The sequence below is a fragment of the Aptenodytes patagonicus genome, chromosome 1 (genome assembly GCF_965638725.1).
Source record: "Aptenodytes patagonicus chromosome 1, bAptPat1.pri.cur, whole genome shotgun sequence".
Taxonomy (NCBI): domain Eukaryota; kingdom Metazoa; phylum Chordata; class Aves; order Sphenisciformes; family Spheniscidae; genus Aptenodytes; species Aptenodytes patagonicus.
In genome coordinates, this window is record NC_134949.1 from 196080551 (window position 1) to 196107704 (window position 27154).

The following is a 27154-nucleotide window of genomic DNA, read 5'->3' on the forward strand; positions in this document are numbered from 1 at the left end:
ACTTGAGGCCATTTCCTCTCGTCCTATCGCTTGTTACTTGGGAGAAGAGACCGACACCCACCTCCCTACAACCTCCTTTCAGGGAGTTGTAGAGCGCGATGAGGTCTCCCCTCAGCCTCCTTTTCTCCAGGCTAAACAGTCCCAGTTCCCTCAGCCGCTCCTCATAAGACTTGTTCTCCAGACCCCTCACCAGCCTCATTGCCCTTCTCTGGACATGCTCTAACACCTTAATGTCCTTCTTGTAGTGAGGGGCCCAAAACTGAACACAGTATTCGAGGTGCGGCCTCACCAGTGCCGAGTACAGGGGCACGATCACTTCCCTACTCCTGCTGGCCACACTATTTCTGATACAGGCCAGGATGCCATTGGCCTTCTTGGCCGCCTGGGCACACTGCCGGCTCATGTTCAGCCGGCTGTCAACCAGCACCCCCAGGTCCTTTTCCGACAGGCAGCTTTCCAGCTACTCTTCCCCAAGCCTGTAGCGCTGCATGGGGTTGTTGTGGCCAAAGTGCAGGACCCGGCACTTGGCCTTGTTGAATCTCATACAGTTGTCCTCGGCCCATTGATTGATCTGGTTCAGCTGCAGTGCCTGTCATCAGGGTTTGAGTAGCTGCAGTGCCTGTCACTCGGGCTGGAGTAGTTGTGGTGCCTGTCGCTGGGGTTTGACTAGCCACAGTGCCTGTCAACAGGGTTGATCTCTGAATGGTATTCTTAAATAATTGTTTAATCTTAAACAAGACCTGAACCACATTCAGGAGACATAGCAATAGGACCATGCTGGTTTGAACATCCCAAGGATATTCAAAATTCTCAAGAGCTGTTGTAACTAGCCTGGAGGAGAAAGGGAAGGGGAAGGAGCAGGGGAAAGTGTCCCCCCCCATCTCCCCCATAGATTGGTTCCCTGAGGAGAAAAGGTAAAAGGTGTAATTATTAAGAGTTTCCAAAATGTGGCTCCCGAGGTACGGAGATGACAGCAATGCCGAGTACACATACAAAAGTACAAATACAAAAATTAGTCTCACCACCAAAAATTTTATCACATCATAAACCAGTAGTGTTACACAGTGCAGCAAAATGATATCCTTGATCCAGCTCCCAGAGGTGATAGACAGCACAACAGGGAACATATACAGCAAGTAAGGTGCTACATAACACAACTTTGAGAGCAAGCGTGACAACTTTGAGAGTAAATTAATCAACATTGTGACCAGCAACTATTAAACCAATATGGTGAATGCTTATAACAAATTTGCCTTAACACGTTCTGGTCAGATCTGTCGTTATCTCAACCCTTCATGTGCCACGTTGGGCACCAAAAGGACTGTTGCGATTTAACCCAGCAGACAGCTAAACACCACACAGCCGTTCACTCACTCCCCCCTCACCAGTGGGATGGGGGAGAGAATTGGAAAGAAAAAAAAAAGTAAAATTTGCGGGTTGAGATAAAGACAGTTGAATAGGACAGAAAAGGAAGGGAAAATAAAAATAATAATAATGATAAAAGAATATACAAAATAAGTAATGCACAATGCTATTGCTTACCACCCACCGACTGATGCCCAGCCAGTTCCCAAGCAGCAGTCACCGCCCCACCAACTCCCCCCAGTTTATATACTGAGCATGATGTCATATGGTATGGAATATCCCTTTGGCCAGTTTGGGTCAGCTGTCCTGGCTGTGCCCCCTCCCAGCTTCTCGCTGGCAGGGCATGAGAAGCTGAAAAGTCCTTGACTAGTGTAAGCACTACTTAGCAACAACTAAAACATCAGTGTGTTATCAGCATTATTCTCATACTAAATCCAAAACACAGCACTGTACCAGCTACAAGGAAGAAAATTAACTCTATCCCAGCTGAAACCAGGACAACAGGTCGTCTGATCAACTTCCATTACCTGAATTAGGATCGACAAAAGTTATTTTATTTCTGATATACAATCTCTAATGATGGAAGCTGCAATGTGAGCAGGCAATCTACTCCCAACTTCCTTATTATTACTGTGAGAGCAGTTTTCCCTATTGCCAAAGCTGAATCTCCTTTACTTCAATTTTTCTCCTGATCATGCAGGGGGGAAAAAAAATCCCCTTCCTCTTTGCAATAGCATTTTACATTCTTCAGAATGTTCTTTCCCTCAGTCCTTCACTCTAAGAAGCCCTATTCCTTCAGTCCTTCCCCAGGTCTGTTTTAATTATTTACTGAGTTTAAATTTCCTTGAACTACTCAGTTGCTTTACAATTTTCTTGAAACACAACTTTCCACCACTGTTCCACAACTTTCTGCAGCTCCCATAACTGGAAACAATATTCTGTTGAAAGTCTCTCAGTACCAAGAAAAGGGCAACGTTTCTTTTCTATCTTAAGATACTCCTTTTAAGCACCCTAATATGAAGTTTACCTGTTTTGCAATGACACGATGCTACCGTACTAGCTAAAACTGTTCTGTCTTCCAGTGCACTGCCAGTCCTTCCCAGCCAAACCATTCAACCAAAAATGTAATGAGTATCATCCAGGTCATTAATGAAAATATTGGAAAGAACTGGACCCAGACAGGCTTTACAGAGGTTTATTAAATACATCTATTTGGATAGAGAACCATTGCTAACTACTATGAAAAAAGTTGTCACCACATATGGCAATGAATTTTGCCCTTCTGTTAATTGAGTAAGATTCAGAGCTATGAGTGTCTGTAATGAAAGACATTCTGATGTGAAATGTCCTACATATTATCAGAAGCTACAGAAATATCTCCTCTCCTCTGTATTTGACTGGTGTAGCTGTCAAACCATATATATCTGTCAGTTAGAAGGTTAGAAACAAAAATAACTGAAGAAAGGCTAGCACTGCTAACTTTACACTATTAATATTTTTGCTAATTTTATTTTAGTTTATGGTAGTAGGCTATTAATAAAGCATAGATTAACAAGGCAAGTAGCAGGGAACAGGGCAGCACTAAGATAATATAATTAGTTTTAAGGATTGCTTGGATCTTGGTCAACTTGAGAATAAAAAACATATTAAAAGGCAAAACAGTCAAGATAAAGCTACTTAACCACAGTAAACCATTTCATTACAGCAAAATGACTTGATGTATTGATCCATAGTGACTATAAGGTACTTCATGCCCAGGTCTTCCCTTGAATTGAAGCAGGGACGTGGTCAGAACACAAAACCAGACTTTGAACCAGAGTTTGAAAACTCATGGATCCACCAGCGTAACTGAGGCTTCTCAGCCTTTATCTGCTAAGATTCTTTTTACTGCCGGGAATGTAACCAACCAACCTCAAAGCACACTAAAATGTTTCATTGCTTTTTTGGACCTTTGTCCAACAGAAGAAGACAACTCCTGTTAATTATCTGCTTCTTGGAAACTTCCCCCTTCTTTAACTTGCTCTGTCTGCTTCAGTTCTAACAACTTTATATAAACCCAGCTCTAAATCTCTTAAAGTTCCTCTCATCTCGCACCTGTTGACAGAACTTATCAGCCTACAGTTGCCTTCCACTTATATTATTTTGCTTCCACAAAGGTTAAAATGGGCTTCTTGTGCTGTCTATTAACTCTGCAGGCAACAGCAGTTTCCCCTGATGTTCATAACTGAAATGTCATCCCGCAAACCCACCACACAGGTAATGGGAACCCTGCTACTGAGGTCAGAAGCTGTTTTTATTTTGACCTGAATGGACTCCTATCTTTCTCACTTCCTTCCTGCTGACAGACTTTCTAAGAAACAACACAACACAACAAAAGGTTTACTCAGCACCTTTATTTTGCAACCAAGTTTAGCAAACTAAGTCTGTACCTCTGCCACCTCTGCCCAGCAGTGCAGTAGTTGGGCTCAAGTACAGAAGTTGTAACTACTGAATGAGAACTACAAAAGTCCATGTTTTTGTAGCAAACCCCAAAATTATTATGTCAGTCCAAAGCTTTCTTGCCATCTAGGAAGTACAGAAACCCTTCCCAATGGTTCAAATACTTCAGGGAGATCTGTTAATTAATGTGAGTTCAGTCTGCTTGTAACTATATTTGATGGAGCTGGAGGGATGGCAGGGGCAGCATTCAAGACAGTATGTTTTGACGTGCTCTGACCAGAATTCTGTAGCTGATTTTGAGCATCAGATTACCATGAGTTCAAGATGACAGGGGCAGTAGCTCTGGATGCTACTGTGGGAGGACAGTTTGCCTGTGAGAAGAGATGATGCTTCAGAAAATACAGAGCTACCATTTAGATGTTACAGACAATAATTTTATTAAATGATTTTGAAAAAAAATATTACTACCTCCAAATATCTCCACTTTTACCAACTGGGTCTCTAAAAAAAACTGCTCTGCTCTCTGTTTCCTCTTTGGCTTCCTCTGGTCCTTAGTAGTAATCCCTCCATCCTTCTCCTTGTGGTATGATGATTATACCAAGGTGTAGCAGACAGAGTACTATAAGCCAAGTGTTCGGATGCAAAATCTCTCCCTGCCTGAACTACATGGGCTAAGCCCTTCTTTGTGGTCCTGGAGAAGAACATGGCCATGCTCTGTGCTGCTTCTAGTTTTGTAGTCACAGAAGAGCACGATCTCCGAAAGCACCTGGGATGAATCTGTAGCCTCCCACATGGAGGAATTCCTGCTTCATTCTCATTTAATGTCTAATTATATTTTTACAGTGTACAAAATAATCCTGCCAAATTAAAGTAAAATAAACATCAATTAATCGGAAAAGAAAATCAGGTCAATTTCAATCAAGTTATTCTGAAGACCAAGGGGGAATGAAAAAATTCAAATGAAAAGTAAATTAAGAAAGAGATTTGAAGCTTAAACTGCAGAGGCCAACAATACATTGCTAGTAGAAAAAGAAGGAAAATACAATCCTGGTACATACTCACAAGAGTGTTTTTAAGACGAGAGAGGCACATATTCCCTTCCATTCAGTGCTGTTGAGTTCTAAATTTGGCATTACATTTAGGAAAGAAGAAAAACAAACTGGAGACAGCTTAAATGAAAGGAAGAAAATGAGACAGGTGTACAACAACTGGCATGTAAGGAAAGGCAGAAATAACTGGATCAGGTTTTTACTTGAAGGCATAAAAAATGAATACCACTTTTCACTTTCACTGTCAGAAATCTGTGCTCCATTTCTGATTTGAATTCCTGTGGCTTTAATTTCTCTCCATTGCTTCTTGTTATGGCTTTTTCCATTAAATTAAAATGCCACTCTGTACCTAGTATTTTCTCATTGTGAGGAACCTCCAAACTGTAATCACCTTTAAAATGTTTTAAACAAACTAAACAAATAATCTCTGAGTATCTCTTATTTTCAAACCATTGATCATCTTCATGCAGCCTATCCCATTTTCAACTTCTCTATCAAAATGTATAGTAGCATCATATGCAGTGTGCCACTAGTTGGCTTAAAATACTAATTACTGGAGGCAAATTACCTTTTAACTACTGTTGATTCCTCTCTTTATACATAGGAATGACATTAGCCTTTTTCACTTCTACATCCTCTGGCATTACACTTTCAGTTATTGTTCACTGACCTCAATCCTTTAGCTAAATGTTCCAGAACACAGTTTCTCTGCTTGTAGATCTACATCCATTGCTTCTAGATTTAAGGACTTCACTGTATTAAACTGCACTTTGTTTCAATGGGTCAAATACACCGTCTGTTCCACTGATTCTAAGTGTGACCTTCAGCCTAACACAGTACACAGCACTTCCTTCAGTTAAATAGAGCATAACTTTTAGAAAAGTATCCAATACTGTGTTAAAATGTGCACTGAAGAATCAATAAACAGCTCACAGGCCAAGATGAAACTTGTTTTAGGGGACAATTACTCCTTCCTTTACTGCCAGTCTGAAAACGAATAGCTTCAACTTCCATTGGGTCTTGCTACCACTATCTACTTGACTGAAATTATCAGGTATATTATATTTACACATGCATCTGAGATCCAGCAAGTTTTTTCCCCCTGAACTGTGTTCAGGAAAACAGAAAACTGGGAAGGGAACATGGTAACAGACAATAAGTTGCTTTGTGTTATTAAGTGATCATTTTATCCTATATAAAGAGAAAACAAAACTATCGGGCACCACATATAGTCCTTATTGAGCCCAGTGACCCAAAAATTCATTGCCTTCCATCCCATACTCTACACAAATCATTATGGATATCTCTTTCGAAGATAAGAGATATCTTCCTAGCAAAAAATATGCTCAATTTTATCTTGGAAGAACCAAAGTGACTGAGCCAACAAAACATAAAACAGATTTTGCAGATTACAATGCATTCAGTATGCATGCATAGAAGTTGAATGCATTCTGAAGTGTCAAAAATAATCGACAAACAAAAAGGAGATAGTGACTCGTGAACACTACAGTCAGTGGCAGAGAACATGCATGCATTAGGGGACCACATTAGGAAAGAGCATTGGTAGTCGGTACAGCAATACAGGTACTTAGAATCATAGAATCATAGAATCGTTTAGGTTGAAAAAGACTTTTAAGATCATCAAGTCCAACCATTAACCTAGCACTGCCAAGTCCACCACATCTACATGTCTTTTAAATACGTCCAGGGATGGTAATTCCACCACTTCCCTGGGCAGCCTGTTCCAATGCTTGGCAACCCTTTTGGTGAAGAAATTTTTCCTCATATCCAATCTAAACCTCCCCTGGTGCAACTTGAGGCCATTTCCTCTCGTCCTATCGCTTGTTACTTGGGAGAAGAGACCGACACCCACCTCGCTACAACCTCCTTTCAGGGAGTTGTAGAGCGCGATGAGGTCTCCCCTCAGCCTCCTTTTCTTCAGGCTAAACAACCCCAGTTCCCTCAGCCCCTCCTCATAAGACTTGTTCTCCAGACCCCTCACCAGCCTCGTTGCCCTTCTCTGGACACACTCCAGCACCTCAATGTCCTTCTTGTAGTGAGGGGCCCAAAACTGAACACAGCATTTGAGGTGCGGCCTCACCAGGGCCGAGTACAGGGGCACGATCACTTCCCTACTCCTGCTGGCCACACTATTTCTCATACAAGCCAGGATGCCATTGGCCTTCTTGGCCGCCTGGGCACACTGCCGGCTCATGTTCAGCCGGCTGTTGACCAACACCCCCAGGTCCTTTTCCAACAGGCAGCCTTCCAGCCACTCTTCCCCAAGCCTGTAGTGTTGCATGGGGTTGTTGTGACCCAAGTGCAAGACCCGGCACTTAGCCTTGTTGAACCTCATACAGTTGTCCTCAGCCCATCGATCGAGCCTGTCCAGGTCCCTCTGCAGAGCCTTCCTACCCTCGAGCAGATCAACACTCCCGCCCAACTTGGTGTCATCTGCAAACTGACTGAGGGTGCACTCGATCCCCTCATCCAGATCATTGATAAAGATATTGAACAAGACCGGCCCCAGTACTGAGCCCTGGGGAACACCGCTCATGACCGGCCGCCAACTGGATGTAACTCCATTCACCACAACTCTCTGGGCCCGGCCGTCCAGCCTGTTTTTGACCCAGCACAGAGTACACCTGTCTAAGCCGTGAGCCGCCAGCTTCTCTAAGAGAATGCTGTGGGAGACGGTGTCAAAGGCCTTACTGAAGTCCAGGTAGACCACATCCACAGCCTTTCCCTCATCCACTAGGCGGGTCACCTGGTCACAGAAGGAGATCAGGTTGGTCAAGCAGGACCGGCCTCTCATGAACCCGTGCTGGCTGGGCCTGATCCCCTGGTTGTCCCGCTCATGCCTTGTGAGCACCCTCGAGATGAACCGCTCCATAACCTTCCCCGGCACCGAGGTCAGGCTGACAGGCCTGTAGTTCCCTGGATCCTCCTTCCGGCCCTTCTTGTAGATGGGCGTCACATTGGCAAGCCTCCAGTCATCCGGGACCTCCCCCGTTAACCAGGACTGCTGATAAATGATGGAGAGTGGCTTGGCGAGCTCCTCCGCCAGCTCCCTCAGCACTCTCGGGTGGATCCCATCCGGCCCCATAGACTTGTGAGCATCCAGGTGCTGTAGCAGGTCATTGACTGCTTCCTCTTGGATTACGGGGGGTTCATCCTGCTCGCCGTCCCCGTCTTCCAGCTCAGGGGGCCAAGTACCCTGAGGATAACTGGTCTGCCTGTTAAAGACTGAGGCAAAGAAGGCATTGAGTACCTCAGCCTTTTCCTCATCCTCAGTGACAATGTTCCCCCCTGCATCCAATAAAGGATGGAGATTCTCCTTGGCTCTCTTCTTGTCATTAATATATTTGTAAAAACTTTTTTTGTTGTCTTTAACAACAGCAGCCAGATTGCGTTCTAGCTGGGCTTTTGCCTTTCTCATTTCCTCTCTGCACGACCTAACGAGATCCCTGTACTCTTCTTGAGTTGTCTGCCCCTTCTTCCACAAGCGGTAAACTCTCCTTTTTTTCCTGAGTCCCAGCAAGAGCTCCCCGTTCAGCCAGGCCAGTCGTCTTCCCCGCCCGTTCTTCTTACAGCACATGGGGACAGCCTGCTCCTGCTCCATTAAGACTTCCTTCTTGAAGATTGTCCAGCCTTCCTGGACCTCTTTGCCCTTCAGGACTGTCTCCCAAGGGACTCTCTCGACCAACGTCCTGAACAGGCCAAAGTCCGCCCTCCGGAAGTCCATGGTTGCGGTTTTGCTGCCCCGCCTCCTTACTTCACCAAGAAGCGAGAATTCTATCATTTCATGGTCGCTAAGCCCAAGGCAGCCTCCGACCACCACATCTCCCACCAGTCCTTCTCTGTAAACAGCAGGTCAAGAGAGGCACCTCCCCTGGTAGGCTCGCTTACCAGCTGGGTCAGGAAGTTGTCTTCCACACACTCCAGGAACCTCCTAGACTGTTTCCTCTCTGCCGTGTTGTATTTCCAGCAGACGTCCGGGAAGCTGAAGTCCCCCATGAGAACAAGGGCTAGCGATTGAGAGACTTCTGCCAGCCACTTGTAGAACACTTCATCCGCCCCTTCATCCTGGTTGGGTGGTCTATAACAGACTCCCAGCAGGATATCTGCCTTGTTGGCCTTCCCCCTCATCCTTACCCATAAACACTCAACCGTATCATCATCACAATCGTTGAGCTCTATACAATCGAAACACTCCCTAACATACAGGGCCACCCCACCGCCTCTCCTTCCTCACCTGTCCCTTCTGAAGAGTTTATAGCCATCCATTGCAGCACTCCAATCATGAGAGTCACTCCACCATGTTTCTGTGATGGCGACTAAGTCATATCTCTCCCGCTGCACAATGGCTTCCAGCTCCTCCTGTTTGCCACCCATGCTGCGTGCCTTGGTGTAGATGCACTTGAGCTGGGCTATCGATTTCGCCCTCGGCATCGGCATGCCACCCCTAGGCTCATCTCTAGTGAGCCTGGTTTTATCCCCTTCCCCCTTCAAACCTAGTTTAAAGCCCTCTCAATGAGGGCCCAAACGAGCAATGATCCTTTTCCCCCTGTGAGACAGCTGGACTCCATCTGCCGCCAGCAGGCCCGGTGCCGTGTAAACCTCCCCATGATCAAAAAAGCCAAAATTCCTCCGATGGCACCAGCCCCTGAGCCACGTGTTGATCAGGTGTGTTTTCCTGTTCCTTTCAGTATTCTTCCCTGCCACTGTAGGGATTGAGGAAAACACTACCTGTGCTCCTGATCCTTCAACCAGTTGCCCCAGTGCCCTGAAGTCCCTTTTGATCACTGCAGGACTTCTCTCTGGAACCTGATTTAATCCCAAAATTTGTAAAAATCTCCTGACCTTCACAATGCTATTTTTACTTCAGAACTGTTTTTTCAAGTAAATTTGACATTTGATACTTGAATTCTTTCAATTCAAAGCCAACTTCAATAGCTGATACAAAGTAATAGCTGCTAAATTTTATGAGTAATCTCATAAACCAAAAAGCCATAAACAAAATATTAGGGAACAATTTTCCCTGTTTCACTCCACCTCCTTTCTAAAGAAGAAACCATAATCAGCATGGATAGGAAGATGTGCTTACGTATGTCAGAATGTGCAAGACAACTTATGACAAAGGTTTTTATAAGCAGTATGAGCAAGTGGATTTGAGGGAGTCTGGAAAGGTATACTTGTTTTCTGAGTAGCAGCTCATTATTGACAGGTTTGAAATTATCTACATCCCATGATATTACATAAAACAAAATTCAGTCAGAAAATTCACTTAAAGTTTCTTACCTCTCCATTTTCCACCACAGCCATAGAGCACATCTGTCCACAAGCTATATTAACTACTATTTTATTTTGTAGGCAGCTGGTAACTCTTCGAGGAATTGGTTGATTAGCTGTTGAACCAGATCCAACTTGGCCTGAGTTATTATAACCCCACGTGTATACCTGTTGCAAGAAAATTGTCATAAAAGAAGGCTATATAACATACAGTTCAAAGTACATATTCAAGAGAGAAAAAAGTTATATGCATAAAAAATTACATTTTGAGTTCAAGTGGATGTATTCTTTTAAAGATCTAGGCAGATACATAGGTTTACAATTTAATTGTTTCTATCAAAAATATGCCACTCATAATATTTACATATTCCATTCTTTTACGTTCCTCCAATCAAAGGTAAGAGGCAACATGACAGTTGCATTAATGCTGGAAGAATTCACTGCTAGTTTTTCAGAACCCAAAGTAGAATGGCTAACTGGACACAAATGGCACCTCAAAGTAAATGACAGAAAACATTTTACTTTGGTGGGTAGAACTCCTTACATGAACATGATTTATATTAATACCGGCTTTAACACCATTAAGCATTTACAGTAGAGTATAGCATAGGAAGGAACTGGCTGCCCTCTAGAAAGAAATTATAATTTCTTATTACAAGCAGATATGGTACAAAAATCAATGTTCTGCATGCACTTCAAAGCAGTTGGACCCTAACAGGTTTTCCATTTTTATCAAACATTTGCATTGCATCAGCACTGTGAGGATAGCAAGAAGAAAGGTCTAATGCTCTAGGTGCAGAATGTTTTCCTGTTTCTCACATAAGTGAATTTCATTAAGAGAAAAGAGAGATTTATTTCAGCTATTCTCACCTCTCCATCAGATGTTAACACCATAGAATGATGAGAGCCACAGGCAACTTCAATGACTTTCTTGTTCACCAAGTTAGTAGAGACTTGACAGGGAATGAAACCATGATTTGTTGTACCATTGCCCAACTGACTATAAGCATTGTGACCCCACGTATACACTTCTCCTTCTATAATAAAAATGTAAAAAGCTGGTTTAAAGTCTCTGTTTTTCCAATGAGTACACAACACAAAATTACAAACTGAAAAGTCAAATTGAGTAACAATATACATATTTAAGTGTGTATAAACATATATGCCCTTTGGGGCTCTTAAGCCTATGGACATACCAATGCTACCTTCACATAGTGTTGATCAAAAGGATAGTACCACCATAATCTTGGTAAAGGAAATCACGTAGCTAAAAGAAAGGACATAGTGCAATGCAGAAAAGAAAAGGATGAAATGACAGTCAGGAGTCCCCATTTCAATTTCTTTGTTACTGACAATCAATCAAAATTTCTTGTCTATGCCTTGGCACTGTTTCCCACTTTGGAAAATTCAAATAACAAGCTTTCATTCCTTTACAGTATACATGAAGATGCTTGTAAGAAAAACTCATTATTACTTATTAATAAACATACTATTATTTACTTATTATTTAAACATACTATTCATGTCCTGTATTTTGAGAAACATGCTAGTAAAATTAAGAATGCAAGAAATGTCTGACTGGTTTAGACTGATGGTCCACCTAGTGCAAAATTCTGTCTCCAGTGGACAATAGAAAAAAGCTGCTCTTTAAGGGAAACATGAGCCTGGTCACTTTTTGCAGTTCCCAAGCATTTACAATCGCTAGAGTACAGATATTACCAGGTACTTTTGATTCTCTTTAATGTACATATATTGGCCCATTATCCATGAAGCTAACACCCTTTCATACTCACTTTCTTTCATCTGTTTTAAATCAAGTGTCCTCTAGTTACAGTAGTGCAGGACTTGAAAAATAGCTGTCCTACATTAATCTGGTCTATCATCATCATCATTTGCTAAACCTAAATTACACCATTATTGCAGGAGAGCTAGGTTTGACATACAACTCCATCAGATTTCTAAAAATATCACCAAACTCCTTACCCCTAAGAAGGGCTCCCTTAGAACTACAAAGGCAAAATGTGCTACACTAAACCAGTATTTCTCTACAATAACAGGTTAAATCTAATTACTTTAACCTGTCAAAAGCAAACAACCTTCTCTTCCTTTCACCAACATGAGAATACAAATTTCAGTAAACAGGTGAAACAGCCACAGAGAAACATACAATATAAACTGGAAATGATAGTAATTAACACAAGAATTGTGAAATACGTAAGGGCTGTCTGAAAGGTAGGTTAAAAGAGGCTGTGCTGAATGGAAGTTATTCATGCAAATGAAATTATAAGTAAAAATCATTAAGGATCAGTGCTGGACCTGTTCTTTTGCAATACTTCAGTTCATGTGTATGGAGTATGAGTGTGTCAGTGAGATCTGCCAGCAACAAAGCTCAGAAGAATACAAATACATATATAAAAAGCATCCAGAATGGTTTACCCTGAAGACTGGAGAAAGTGGTGGAATGTAATTAAATATAAAGAACAGTCACACATTTACAATACAATTCCCCTCATCTACCCTTAGTCATCTAATCTAGACCACTCAAAAAGATTTCATCTCATTAATGGAGAAAGAGAGACAAATTTTAACATCATCAATCAGGCTCTAACAGAACCTCACTGGGAACATGATATTAGTCATTTGTCTTCAAGAATAACGTACTTGATTATGAACAGAAGGGCCACTAGCATGATGTGGATAATAGAGTGTCAATGAGACAACAGAAAACAAAAGTCTGAGAGGCAATGTAACTGGTCTTTAAAGCATATCCAAAAGTAGGTACAGGAGGCAAAAGATGCATTTTAGCTAAATGTTGGCACAAGAACATATGGGTATAATGTAGCCACTAATGCATTTCAAAAGCAATCAGAAGTTCAAAACTTCACTGCAAAGTAAAAAAAAAAAAACTTCCAGAAGTAGTAACAAGATCAAAGCAGAGCTTGAAAAACTTTTGAAAAGAACTAGCTATGAACAGAGCTAGCTGACATGTCATGTTCACCAATGAAAATACGTTGGACTTGACAGCACAGAATGTCTATCCCAATTCCTCTCTTACGTTACCAGCACAGAACTTTCACACCTGCTGGACTAATTAAAGTGGATGTATCTGAAAAAGCAGTATTCAGATCATACTTTACCTTCTGTAGCAAGTACAACATGAGGGCCACTTCCATAACTCAGACAGGCTATCTTTTTGCCACATAGAGAATCTAACCTCCTTGGTTCAATAGTGCTCTGCATGTCACCTGTTCCCAAACACCCGCTGCAGTTCATGCCAAGCACAAAAACCTGTTATAAAAGAATCACAGAATCATAATTTAGGTTGGAATGGAGGACCTCCAAAGGTCAACTAGTCCAACCCCCTGATCAACAAGGATCTAAATAGATCAGTTGACTCAAGGCCATGTCCAGCCAAATCTCGAACACCTCCAAGGAAAAGATCTCACAACCTCTCCAGGATTTAACCACTCTCATCGTCATTTTTTTTCCTAATACTGAATCAGTATCTTCCATCTTCCACTTTGTGTCCATTGCCTCTCACCCTGTCACCATGCACCTCCAAGAAATGTCTAACTCCATCTTCTCTTTATCCTCTAATTGTGGTAGGAAGCCATTAATTTGAATTGAAAATGTTTTAGTAGCAATCCAAATGATCAGGCATTTTTGCATGCAACTTTTTCTAGGTATACTATCATAGTACTGGCTTTCAGAATAACTTGATACATAAATGACTAAATATGTCATGTTCATACACACTGTTGGACAATTACCTCGTCATTTTCAGTTGCATACAACACTTCATTACCAGCACTGCCAAATACACAGGCTTGACGAATTAATTTGAGCTCCTCTTGGGAACAGAGAGAAAAAATTGGCCATTTCCCAACATCCAGCATCTTCAGGGCTGACAATAATGTTGCCTCCAAGACCTGATATTATAAAAAATGATATCAAATACCTAGACAAAGAGAAATGTATACCTTTGCACAGTAAAAAAGGATAAATTTAGAGAAACACCACCATCTCCTTTCTCAACCACAAATCAGTATTTTAATTCTAGAACAACACTTGGAAGGAAGCCATTAAAATAAACAAATAAACTATATCGTGATCCGGAAAGAAAGGATCTATATGCATGGAGAAAAGTATCATATAAGAAGTTAAATGGTGAGATCGTATTTTCACTATATTCATACAACATAACTGCTAACTTATATAATTCAATGTAGAGGATTCTAATACAAAGTGTAAAGTATACATTCAAAACTTGAAAATAATTTGTGTCTTTTCCTCTGGTGCTAAAATTACTGTTAAAAGAAGAAACCATAAAAAATCTGCCCAAGAATATACTTATCTTTGAAAAATATACACATTTGTTTTCATGCATTGAAAATGGAAACTTGAGAAAAGTTGAGAAAATTTTTACTTTCTCCTTTACTTCTGAAATTTACTTCTGTGTTTCAACAATTATTGAATCTTTGGGACTTCCTAAAAATATTTGCATTTATATAAATAGACATATAATAAAAGAAAAAAAGATAATTGAGCATTTTCCATCTTAGCAAAGGACAAATGACAAGTTTATAGTTAAAGGAAAAGAAAAACAGATATCTCTCCTCACATTAAAACTAGTCAAGCTAATGTCTGAATCTCATGCAATATTTCTACTGCTTTAGTATAGCATGAATCAGAAAAATGTTGCAGTATCAAAATTTAGTAGGAAATTTTGCATGCAGCATGCACCAAATTTTCTTTACTGAAATTAAAACAGGCTCTGGACATGAAAGAAAAGCAGCATTACTTGCCAGATCAGAAGGTAAGCAAGAACAGATTTTGCCTATCACAGGCATTATGTAGTTCACCACGTAACAGTGAGGAATGCATCATTAGTTTATTTCTAGCAAGTAGCAGACTTACAAAATGATCTGCTATAGAATATAATTTTTCATACCTCTGACTGAAATAAAGATGCGAATAAATTCTAGTTGGGAGTCTGAAGCATGTTATGTCAGTCATAAGGATATTGCTTTTTTGATTAGTATCACTTACTATGAAAAAATGTACACAGAAACCTAGATAATGTTTGAAACTAAAGATATGATCCTTAAATTAATCCTGAATTAAAATCTTTACACAAATAGCAGTTAATCACACATTTCTTTATAGTATACTTCTGAGGAAGGAAAAGGAGGGTTGGCCATCTTCCCTAAAGAAAAGCTGTGGGTTTGATCACACTAGTTCTTTCCCCATCTCCTCACACCAAATAACTGACCAATTTCAGCCAAATTTGCAAGTGAAAGGGAAGTAAGATTCTGCTGACACAATCCATTTGGCAGTAGGCAGCTGGACAATCAGACATGTATGTCATGAAATAAGTCAGCAAGCAAGTAGGTCCACACTAGTCCTAGCAAATGCTGTCCTCCATGACACATAGCAGGGTTGTAATGGATGAAGGACATGCATCTGTATGGAATTGGATCATTCATCTGCTGTTCACAGAACAATTTGTTTTATGTCAAGAAGTTAGCATTAATTCTAAGGAGGATTTTGGGCACTTTAAAATATGACAATGAATACTGAAAGCATCACAGACTAGTCTTCCAATTGCATCAACAAACCTACATCCCACTTTTGCTCAAGACTGATGGAGCCTGAGGTTCAAAAGGACAGTCAGGATGCCCTTCAATTGCACAGATTCCCTTACTGGAATAACATACTGGTTTCTTTAAAATGTGGGCTCTAAATTCCAAGTGCACAGTGGGTCAGAACGCATTCATCTTAAATAGAACAGGTTTTTTTCTGTAACCTCCTTCTACAAAGGACTGACGTTTTACCCTCATAATTAACAGGTTAAAAACCCCCAAACTGTAGCATTTCTTAACACTAAAATAATACACTGAAGGAAAAAAATCCACTATTATAAAAAGCACCCTAGGAAACACTTATGATACTGGTGGTTTTGGTTTTTTTTTTACAATAGAAATAACAACAAACTTTATCAGACTAAAAAATACCCATAATCTAAATCCTGTCTCTGGAATTATTACATTCAACTCAGTAAGAGATATTCTCTCACCTTTCAAGATTTTCTCCTCTCCCACACCTCTCCATTATATTTTGTCCCAAAAATACAAAAACCAGCTTGAACTATCAGCCTGCCAATATTTATGTCCCATAAGTGATCAGTTCCCTCATTATGTTGCACAAAGTCATGAAAGACAGAGTCTTTCTGGTCTACCAGAATTTGAGATTTCATATGGTCCAGCTACCTATCCCAAAGGTGTACCAGTTATGCCTCAAGAATTCCTAAAACTTCTACACTTCATTTGACCTCAGCAATCAGTTTGAAAGCTGGTTATTCAGTTTTATTTGTCATACAGATCACCTTAAAAGGCATCATCATTAAGCTCAAAATCGGTATGATGTTTCATTAAGTTTTACATGCAGAGCGTTCAAAGCAAATAGAAGAGAAAAATGGGAGGAAGTTTTTACATCAAATTATGCTACAAAAGTTAATTCTAACAAGTTTATGTTGTTGAAACATTAGGCTGGAACATGTAACTTTAGAACTTAATATTAAATTAAACCAGCCTTGTAAGCCAAAGGAGCAATTCAACCTAGTTAAAATGAATATCTTGTTCTTCTAATATTTTGTGGATCACATAAGCAACATTTCTTTCGCTAGGATCATTTTCCTACCTATAGTTTTGGTTTTTTGTTTATTTTGAAAGCTACTAGCATGTACTAAGCTACTGATAAATGGAACCAAGCTTCTTCCTTTTGAGTAGAGCAGTACGGAATTCTCAACACAAATTCACACTCTGACCTTGACACTGACTCCTTGAGAAGGAGGAGATTCATCCTCCATATGGATTTGTGCTTGTGTCCCCCTGCAGAGAGAGAACTGTGGTTAAAATCACCATATCATATTGCTGCAGCAATACTTTATGGAAGTATACACACTTAATATTAAGCCAGAACTATTTGCTTCTGTGGGGTGAGAAAACAAGAAACATGAAGCTCAGTCAATTTTGTTTTTATATTCAACTGTACAGTGATCAGTTAGACAGACTCTGCTCTTCTGTATTCTTACCTAAACAAATAATTCTTGGACAAAACATTTTTTGAAAACAAGTAGTAAAATTAATCATACTGTGATTGGAAAGGAAGAAGTTTTATTAAACACAATACTCCAATGTCTTTTTATTGCAGCAAAAATAAATTTAGAACCTTGCTGATGTAATTTTTCAAGACATTTCTTTCAGCAAAGAAAAAGTACACTGGTTGGAGCTTTCCATTTCTGGCTTAGGTCTTCAAATATTCCAGTTCCATTCTGAAAACCAATGTTAGAAAAACATTTGGATCTTTTCAGGTTTACTGAGAATTCTTAAAATATTCACTCTGTTTCAGAAAATACTGCCAGCCCTGTAAATGACTTGTATAATTTCTATGACATGCATCATCAATAGAAACAGATTTTCAGACCAGATGTTTCTTCCCAAATAAATAGGCACAAATCTACTATCCTTGAATTATTTCCATATTAACATATTAATTACTATTTCCATATTAACATATGAATTATTTCCAATATTAGCATAAAGCCATGCAACTCCATTTTTAGTAAAATTGCAAAAATGAGTAAGCAGCTCTGAAGCTGTGCAAGCTTCTTCTACTCAACAAGTGAGAAAGTTGTACACATAATTTTCTTTGAGGTACGCTGGTTCAGCCAATGCTAAACATCTGTTCACTTCTCACTGAAAATTAAATGTCTGTAAAATTCTGACTACAGGCAGAACAACATCCAACAAACAAGAATTTACCATTTTACTTAGTTACTCTTCAGAGGCATACCACACTTCAAAAGAATTATCAAATGTAGCTTTATAAAACTACCTAACTTACTACTAAACATGTCTGTTATGTAAGACTTCGTGCCATAAGACCTAGGCCAAGGACACAGAATACATGAAATTAATGAGATTTAAATATTATAAATGCTAATGATTTAACAAATATGATTTAATTTACTGACTAAACAAAAATTCTTTTTATTTACTTGAAACAAATAAAAAACCAAACAATTGCTGCAGCTCAACTATACTGAATATGCACACTGTTAAGCTTATGCTTTAACAAAACTCACAAATCTACATACACACAGTGTATTTTATACATTTAGTTTGAGACATTAAATGATAAATTCAGCTCGTGTGAAAGTCCGGCTACTTTCTTCTCCATGTTGACTGTAAGCTTAAGGCTCAAACACACAACCAAGCTGAAATAACTTGAAGCTAAGTCATATTCCCTTTCAACTAGGGAAGACTAAAGGGCTGATTCAGTTGCCCACACATTAACACCTACTGCTATTTGAGATGACCTTGGGGATCCCTGACACCAAACGGGGCTGGCAGATATCATACAGGACTTATAGGGTATCCATGCCATGCTGGAGCAGAAGCTAAGAACTAAACGGCACGAGACAGTTACGCATGTGCAGCTGAAGAGCCCTGAATAAGTACACATGGCCATTTACCAAGCCTTGCAACTTAATGGGTACAGGGTAACTTGTTAAGCTCTTGCTGCTAAGTGATTCGTTATTTTCTTATTTTTTCAACATACTTGTTCAAACAAGAATGCAACCCGTTGATTTTGTGTACATGATCTCTATTTAAACTAGAAACAACTCACCTAATTAAGGCCTTTGGCACTACCACAGCCTGAGCAGGACTATATTACCGAACTGCGATTCTGAAACATTTAATTTCAAGTATGTGAGTAGTCCTACTGTGACACTGAACATCAAGGCTATCCAGTATTTTGCAGCATCAATTTCCAGCACTCCCTAGCAATGCTGATATATGTTACCCACTTCTTGGCCATCTTTAGCCTACATTCAGCCCACAGGCCTGACATGTTCCCCAAGAGAATAACTATTAACTATGAATTTTCTAATTTAAATAAATGCAGAATTCTGTATTTCCTTCCTCAAGCCATTTGATACATAACTGATATTCAGGATTCTTCAAGTTCTAATATTTCAATTCAATTGCTTCTGTTTAGACAAAAGCATAGTTTGACCTGAAAAGCAGTTTGTTAGTATAAAGAAAGATACGTTAGGATGGACCGTTTCAGATACCTAACAAAAGGTTCTCCAGCCCACTACTATTTCAAAGTCCCACAAACATGCTGACAGTTTGCACTAACTTTTCAAGAACAAAGATCACTTCCATGTCCTCACAAGTCAAAAGTTATAACTGTTTTATCTTACATATAACTAAGAGAAAATTACCCTGCAACTCCATTCTTCAAGCTGTTCGGCAAACACAGACACCTTATTTCTGAGCAGCCCTATAGGAGTACATGGGATGGCTCAAATTACACCAGTTTATTCTTTTATTCAAATTAATGTATTCTAATAAAAGTACATACTGATTGCCACATGTCTTTCTAAAAACCTGTAATTGATTTAAGAGTACCTATTCACCCTGGGATCCTGAAAATAAAGACAAAAAAAATATTATTAAGCCTGCCTAAGAATTATTAAGCCCGTTTAAGAATCATTCTTATCTGTATACCTTTAAAAAACTAGTGATGATTCATATTTGCCTACTTGTAGGAATTTTCCCTCCAGAAAAAGAACCATTGTATATACAGAGTGAAGCAAAGAAAAGACAGTATTTTCATCAAAAATTAAAAGATAAAAAACTGTATATCTGAGTACTTCAGGTACAGAAGAAAAACATACCTTAGCTATTTCAGACAAGTTATTGGGGTTGTTCATCGACTAAATCTTATAATATGCATATAATTGCTAAGAAACTTTACTTTAAAATAGCTACCCACTACATTTAAAAAAAAAAAATTCAATACTTACTTTAGAAAATAAAAATGTAAGCAAGAAATACTTCTCATGTATTAAAACTTTATATACATTTCCACTAGCTGTGTTTCAAAAAAAATTCTGAAGTGCAGATCTAAAGGAGAAAATTTCATTGTTGTAAACATCCATTTCTTGAGGAAGTGCACAGCATTTTAATACAAAAATATTTATATTAAACTTTCACAAATCTCTTATCTGGAATCCAAGTGCAATTTAAGAATCTGGACAGCATACTCTGGCAGTCTGAGTTTAGGTCTTGGAATTTGAAAGTTCTGACCTTGGTTCCACTCCAACCATGATAGGTCTTTGGGTAAGGTACATATGCTTCTGTGGTACAGGTAAGATTGAGTTAAGGAACACAAATACAGCCAAGTTCTATTAGCAGTCTAAGACCATTTAATCCTAAATATTTAAACAGGTTCACTGACTCATTTGAATGTAAACATTCTTGTAGATTCTCTCTCTAGGAACTTGGCAAGCAAACAAAAATTTTCAGAACTCCACTTAGTATTTCCTCCCACTTAATTTGAGCATTTATGAACCTCAGCTACTGAATCAAAGGTCTGTCTGGAGCTTCTTCCCCATGGACTCTAACCACAGGCGTAGGAAAGATTAGGAGGAAAAAGTCACAGAAAAACGGGACTTGCTGACATCTTTAGGAAAGGAACCTAACCTTCTCTGATATTCTTGATTTCTCAGCAGTTTCCTACCGGAGTAGTCATGAAATGATGCTAACTTGTCCAAGCGATCTTGCAGGAGAGAACAGACCAGTAATATTGTCAGTTATTCCTAATGAACAGGTCACATTCCCTTTCTAGGAACGGATCAGTCTATTTTCAAAATTATTTTTCTTCTTCATGTCCAAACAGTGAAATATTACTACTCCACCCAGTGCTGACAATAAACTGACAGAACTCAGCTTGTCATTCATTCTTCCATTGATGCAGCATTTTCCATTACCAAGAAATTGCAGACCTTGAGAAACAGTAAGTGATTGTTTGAAAAACTGCTATCTCCAACTAAAGCATAGTCTTCTCTTGTTCCCTTCTTGCTTCTTGACACCAGACTGTGACTTCTCGGCTCCTGATGCAAGCTCCATTGGCTGCCTACTAATTGCAAGAGCAAATCTACATGCAGTTTAGAGGCTAGATCCAAGAAACTCTGAAGGACTGGAGCATTTACAGTCTGAAAGACTGACATCCTTGACCTTGCAAAGTAGGTAACTGCTACAGAAATTTCTAATGGAAATTATCTGAGATAAGACAGCTTTATTGTCTCAGTCTCCAGAGAAAAAACTTTAGCCAAAAACATCTTGTCAGACGGCACCTCTCTTTTGGCATGACATCCAGTTCCACCTGTCGGCTCCAGGGATGGACATCCAGCATGACCCCACTGAAGTTACCAGAGGTTCATCTACATGCAGCATGCTGTATTGGAGCTAGATGCTTGAAACCTATTTGCAAAGGCCTTTTTTTCAGTAACATCATCGCCCCCAAAAAGAAATTGGTTGCCAAGAACGAAAGCAGTGAAGGATAAGATGCAAACACCACAAAAAAGAAAACATGGGCACATGAAATGCAAGGAAGATAATGGGAATACTGTTCTGTTACCCACACTTAGCACCATCCTTCAATACAGGTTCAATACTGCTGCGATAAAGAGCAAATGTATCAGGGAAAAATGTTTTGAAAGAAGTGAGAAGACAGGAAAGAAAACAGAGGGCATGATTTTTCAACTCTCCAATGGTTTAAAAATAAGTGTTAGGGTCTGGTGCGAAATTTCTGCCCTAAGTGACAGAATTGCTTTGAAAAATTGTATGTAGATTCCTGGGACACCTTCCCCTCACCTCCAAAAAAACCCACCTTGGGGTTTTGGGCTAGCAAGACAATTTGACTAATTTGATTTTTATAAAATCATCTAGGACTTTTAAAAGTCCTAGAAGATGGTAAGACACCCTGCTCATATTAAGTTTCTTTATTTCTCCCATTCCTATTCCAATTACTTTTCCTCCCCTTAGAACTGCTGTCTATCATCATCATTGATGTAGAATGGTGTATTGTTTACCAGCAAGCAACAAGAGTGGAAGTGACTGAAAAAAATGCATCATCATCCACCAGAGCGAAAATGTTTAAAGCAGAAGAAAAAAAATCTCAAATTCTTTTCTCATTCTACAAACCCTACAGTCACCCTGAAAAAATAATTTCCAAGCTTTGGCTATCCATCTACTTGACTGAAAAAAAAATGAAGATTTGAATAAAGTGACTAACAACTAATAAGAAAGAGAAACTATATAACAAACCAATGAAAGCCAGAAATACAAAGACTAGAAAATAGTAATGAAGTTTATACTAAAATTATGCCTCTAATAAGACTTACTGAAATGTCAAGGTCAGCAGCTAAAAAAGCCTGATAAGAAGGTGTCAATCAAAAAATATTTTCACTTAAAAATATTTACACTTCTTTCTGCAAGTGCAAAAATACCTTTTGAGGGCAATCAAGTGTTTCAGATCATGGAAACAATGCCAGAACTACTTTCAAGGCTGAAAAGCATTATAGGAGGATGCTGGAGTCATTTTCACATAATTAGTGGTTTACTTCTGCAGTAAAAGAAAAAAAATATAATGAGCATTATCTCTAGACCTTGAACTGTATTAAAATAATCAAACATTTTGTTAGACAGTCTCTTGGGAACAGGATGTCATTCCTGTATCTAAATCTAACCTAATAACCTAATGTAATCTAATGTAACCTAAATCTAACCTGAGACGCTGAAGAAAAACATTTGTTGACATTTTTTAATGTGGCTGATCTGAGATTTTCAGAAAATTAACTTGAAAAGCTCTTTCTCTTTGCTGAATTGTTGGCCAAACTCTAAACACACTTCAGTTCCTGTAATCCGTACATACACACAAACATAATAAAATACAACTGATGCAATTGTTAGCTCTTGCCTATTTTAAATGTTACATAAAATTTAAGTTACTGTATAATTGATTTGGTAGAATTGAAACTTGTACTGACTGGTTCTTCATTTTGACCTTCCGACATAAGAGTTCAAGGAACCGGCTTTAGGGAAACAAAAGTATTCCAAAGATTTGGTTTTAAAAGAACTTTATTAAAAATATTAACCATGTAAGAGAGCAAAATAATTCAAAATAATGCAATAAATATGCAAAAGAAACAGCTATTATATTTTTATAAACTTAAAGAATCTTAGTACAGAAAACGTTAAAGCTTTAAAATTTAAGAAACACTAACAGGTCATCAAGTTGTTCAGGATAAACCATGCACAAGCTTTAGGTGTTAGGTGGCATTGCACCTGCATGTGGGAGCCTGACTGGACATCAGTTCAATGCCATAGGAACAGCATGTCAGGGAAGAACTCTTGTTATTATGTAATCATAAATACGATACTGCATTCACTGAAAAACAGCACACAAATGCACACATTTTGTTATGCCCCCTCTAAGTAGATCTGACCTAGCCTAAGTTTTTAGCAGTCTGCAATTACCTGATCCAGCCAAACATTGAGCTATATATCAGGTCTAGCTGTTGGATCTTTGACCTCACAGTCTGCTCTAGCTGTTGAAGAAGAAATATTCACAGCTTCGACAGTTCTAACCTTTAATCACTTCCTTAGATGTCCAAGGAAGGACATTCTAGCCTCATTTAGACTAAAAGCTTTAATTTATAAAACGTATCTTCTACAACATTCTAAGCCTTAATAAAAAACCTAAACAAGCCCATAGGCACTACTAAACCAAACCTGGCTTTCTTTTCTACATTCCTTGCTTACTTCAGTTTAGCACAGTCTTTCTGCACATTGGAGGCTTGGTCCATGATAAGGGCTCCTGCCTACAGCTAAGAGGGCTACATGTTGGGTCACCAAGAGAAGAGTTTTTCCAAGACGATGTCTAGCACGGTTCCAGCATGAATCTGGCTGTAGCTACGCTTCCCTGTAACATTGGGTACTTGCCAGAGCACTTCCCATGAACCCAGCATGCAACGCCTGGGCGGGTCGGAGAATGGTGCAATCTTTCCCTGACACAAAGTCAGAATTTGCCTAGGTATATACATCAAACACATATATATAAATGCATATCTAAAAAAAATATAAATACACACCCACCCACCAGGTATTATATACCTGTATATATATTTTATATATATCCACCCTTTTTCTAGTCTTTATTCCTAAAATCCTTTCTGAGATGGGTTAAAGTGATTTTCAATAAACCTTTTCTCATTCTTTTAATATAAATTCCAAATAGATTCTACCTTTGGCATAAAACAGCTTCACACCTTCTTTGCTTCCAGGGCCCTCAGGACTCCAGTGCAGCTAACATCATTAATTAATCCTCCTGATTTTTCAAAGTTTGCCCTTCTAATATTGAGAATTTCAAACCTGTCTCTGCTTAGTCCTCTATTTTATTTCTATTTATTTAATCTAATTAAAAATGTGATCCAAGATCACAAGCTGACTAATAAACCAGCTCTTCTCAGAATTTTTCACACTACTTACTGAGAGCAAGTCTAAAGCAATTCAGTGCATAGTTGGTAAGCTTACAGCAGTTGTATGTAAGAACAACTGGATTGCTATATGTCCTTCCCAAATGATGCTGTTATCTGTATCTAAGAAAGAAATCCACCTGCGACATAATTCCTGATAGTATGTCTCAGTAAGCGATATCCAAATCCAACGCTTGTGGTCTATGGCAGACACCATCAAAAGCTCTTACAGTTTTCTTTTCTCAAAGCAATGATACACTTGACTCTTTTTTTAATCCACACAATCTCTTCCTGTTAGTTTACAGTCCATCACTTCATTCACATCTAGTGTCATTCTGTCACATTTATTTCTCATACCTGGACAGTATTAGCTCTCCTACCCCACGTTCAGTAGCATCATTATTTCTCCATGTTTCCCTTGCTCCATGTCTGCTTTCACATCCTTCACCACTAGTTGAGCCCAAATGGTTTCTGACGGTGCACAAACACAACTGTCTGCAGACCTTACTCAGTTCATAACCTGGAGTAAAATCCCTTTGTTAATTGTGCCCTCTCTTTTTATCCATCAATATTAGAACTTTCGTCTCCACAAGGAAATACAACGTAATCCTCCCATCTCTGACACATTAACAATCCTTGGTTTCCCAAGTATTCTTTCTCTGCATTAACACTGTAACTGGCCATCAAGCTTAGCTTGTCCAATGTACTGCGAGCTTCACGCTTCCTCTGCACGCTTGCGGGCAGACCTCTCCAACACCATACAAATTTAACCCCCGACAGAAGTTGTAAACCATCTGTCACCAGCCATTTACGAACCAGGTGCCTGGGAAACATAACCCAGGGGAATGCAATACCACACCGGCCCAGCACACGCAGAACAGGCGACGGCACCCTTCCCCAACCCTCCCTCCCCACCCATGCCCACGAGCGGGGTGGCTAAACGGCAGCCTGGGGGAGGAAAGCCACCTTGCCCCCACACAGAAGAGCTTCGAGCTGAGGCTCCCGCAGGCCGTGGGCCCGGCACACCCCAGATGCCTGCCGGCGGCCCGGCCCGCCCCGCCGCACGGGCACAGCCAACGGTGGCGCCCGCTGGGCGGGAAGCGCTCGAGCGCACCGCCCGCCCCTCCCGCCCCTCCCGTCCCCTTCCCCCGCCAGCGGCTGGCGCGGGGCGGGAACGTCCGCCGGAGCCCAGCGTAACGGTCTCACCCGCCGCCCGGCCGACAGCAGCGGTGTCGCGCGCGGCGCCTCCGCTCTCCTCAGCGGGGAGGCGGGCAGGGCTCTGCCCGCGGAAAGGGCGGGGGGGCAGGTGGCGGCGGCGGCGGCGATGCCCTTCCTCCGTAGCTTACCTTCCCCGCAAGCGGCGGCGACGGCTCCTCCTCCCTCCAATGAGACAAGGGAAGATGCCGCCGCGCTCAGCCGCCTCCTCAACTGCGAAGGGAGGGAGGGGGGGAGGAGGGAAGGGGGTTAGCGCCTCCCAGGGATCCACCTACTGCAGCAGGAGGGTGGAAAGCGGCGGCCTCTGTCCTCCGAGCCCGGCGTAGACACGGCTGTTGAGAAGGCTGCCCCACGGGGGTTGGCCCTAACTGCAGAGTAGCTTGCTTTCTACCAGAGAGTGCTTCTCTTCTGCTGAGCTGAGGCGAAGAGAGGCCAAGAGAACCCCTTCTGTACCTTCTCTGCCAAGGCCCATCTCTTTTGATGATATGGCCTCCTTGGGAAGACTTAGGTGCTCAGAGCAAGCACAGCATTGAGGAAGATGACACCACTTTCCACCAAGCCTCAAGCTGTTGCCTGGGCCTAAATACACATGACAACACCACATAGTGAGAGACACATGATCAAAGACGACTGTTAAGGGAATGTCAAATATTACTATGCTGTTCCAACGTGCAATCATTTTTTTCCCAAGGGAAGTGAGAGGGTATAAGTATTTTTCTATTTCTCCTAAGATTTATGTTTAAAATTAAGCACTCCCAGAAAGGATAGACTTGAAAAGGTTTCCTAAAAGCAACAACATGGCTGTTATGCTTGGTTATGTCTCTTACCTTGAGTGTGATAATACCCTGCTATCTTGTTGTGGTACATGTTCAGAGAGCTTTGCTGTTGTATTCAATGATATTGTTAGGTTATTGCTGTGGAAACCTTACTCAGAAGGAGAAAGTTTGCTCTGGGGATAAGGAACTAACTTTCTGTTGAAAACTAAATTCCTTTATCTCCTAGGGGAGGTCTCAATTTTTCTTGTGGGAATCACAAGCTCATAAGGATGTTTTGATATTTTAAAGATTGATGTACTTGGATACAAGACTTTGGATGTCCAAAAATGAGGTTTGTGTAAGTACCTAAAGTAGCAAAAACTTGTCTTCATAGTTACCAAAGGAGTAGAGACAATATGTTCTCCATACTCGCTGCGTTGTATGACAGTCTCGTGTATGACAGGATGCATGTGCCTTGCATCCTGTTCTTCACATATATAATGCATGAAGTCTGCCAACAGGCAGACAGGATGCATGATATGGAGGATTCCCTATCCTCTCTCTGCCTGGCTGAAGACAGTGACTTAAGGGATAGGGGGCAATTGTGACAAGTTCCTGCCCGACGCAGCAGGCACGTCTCCTCTGCA

General features: G+C 40.3%; 1 protein-coding gene across 3 annotated transcripts in view; it reads right to left on the reverse strand.

The window, feature by feature from the left end:
• The window catches only part of LOC143173659 (RCC1 and BTB domain-containing protein 2), a 55087-nt gene extending 29166 nt beyond the window's left edge, over nt 1-25921 (reverse strand). For 2 of the 3 annotated variants that reach the window (XM_076363872.1, XM_076363868.1), the window contains exons 1-6: nt 25884-25921; nt 16972-17035; nt 13916-14074; nt 13283-13433; nt 11016-11182; nt 10155-10313 (exon numbers count right to left, since the gene is read on the reverse strand). In XM_076363872.1, the coding sequence (XP_076219987.1) occupies nt 10155-10313; nt 11016-11182; nt 13283-13433; nt 13916-14074; nt 16972-17013 (678 nt within the window). In that variant the 5' untranslated portion in view covers nt 17014-17035; nt 25884-25921. Of the gene's footprint in view, nt 1-10154; nt 10314-11015; nt 11183-13282; nt 13434-13915; nt 14075-16971; nt 17036-24894; nt 24957-25883 lie in introns of those variants that run through there. The other variant, XM_076363869.1, reaches the window with a different exon arrangement.
• Between the last annotated feature and the right edge of the window lie 1233 nt (nt 25922-27154).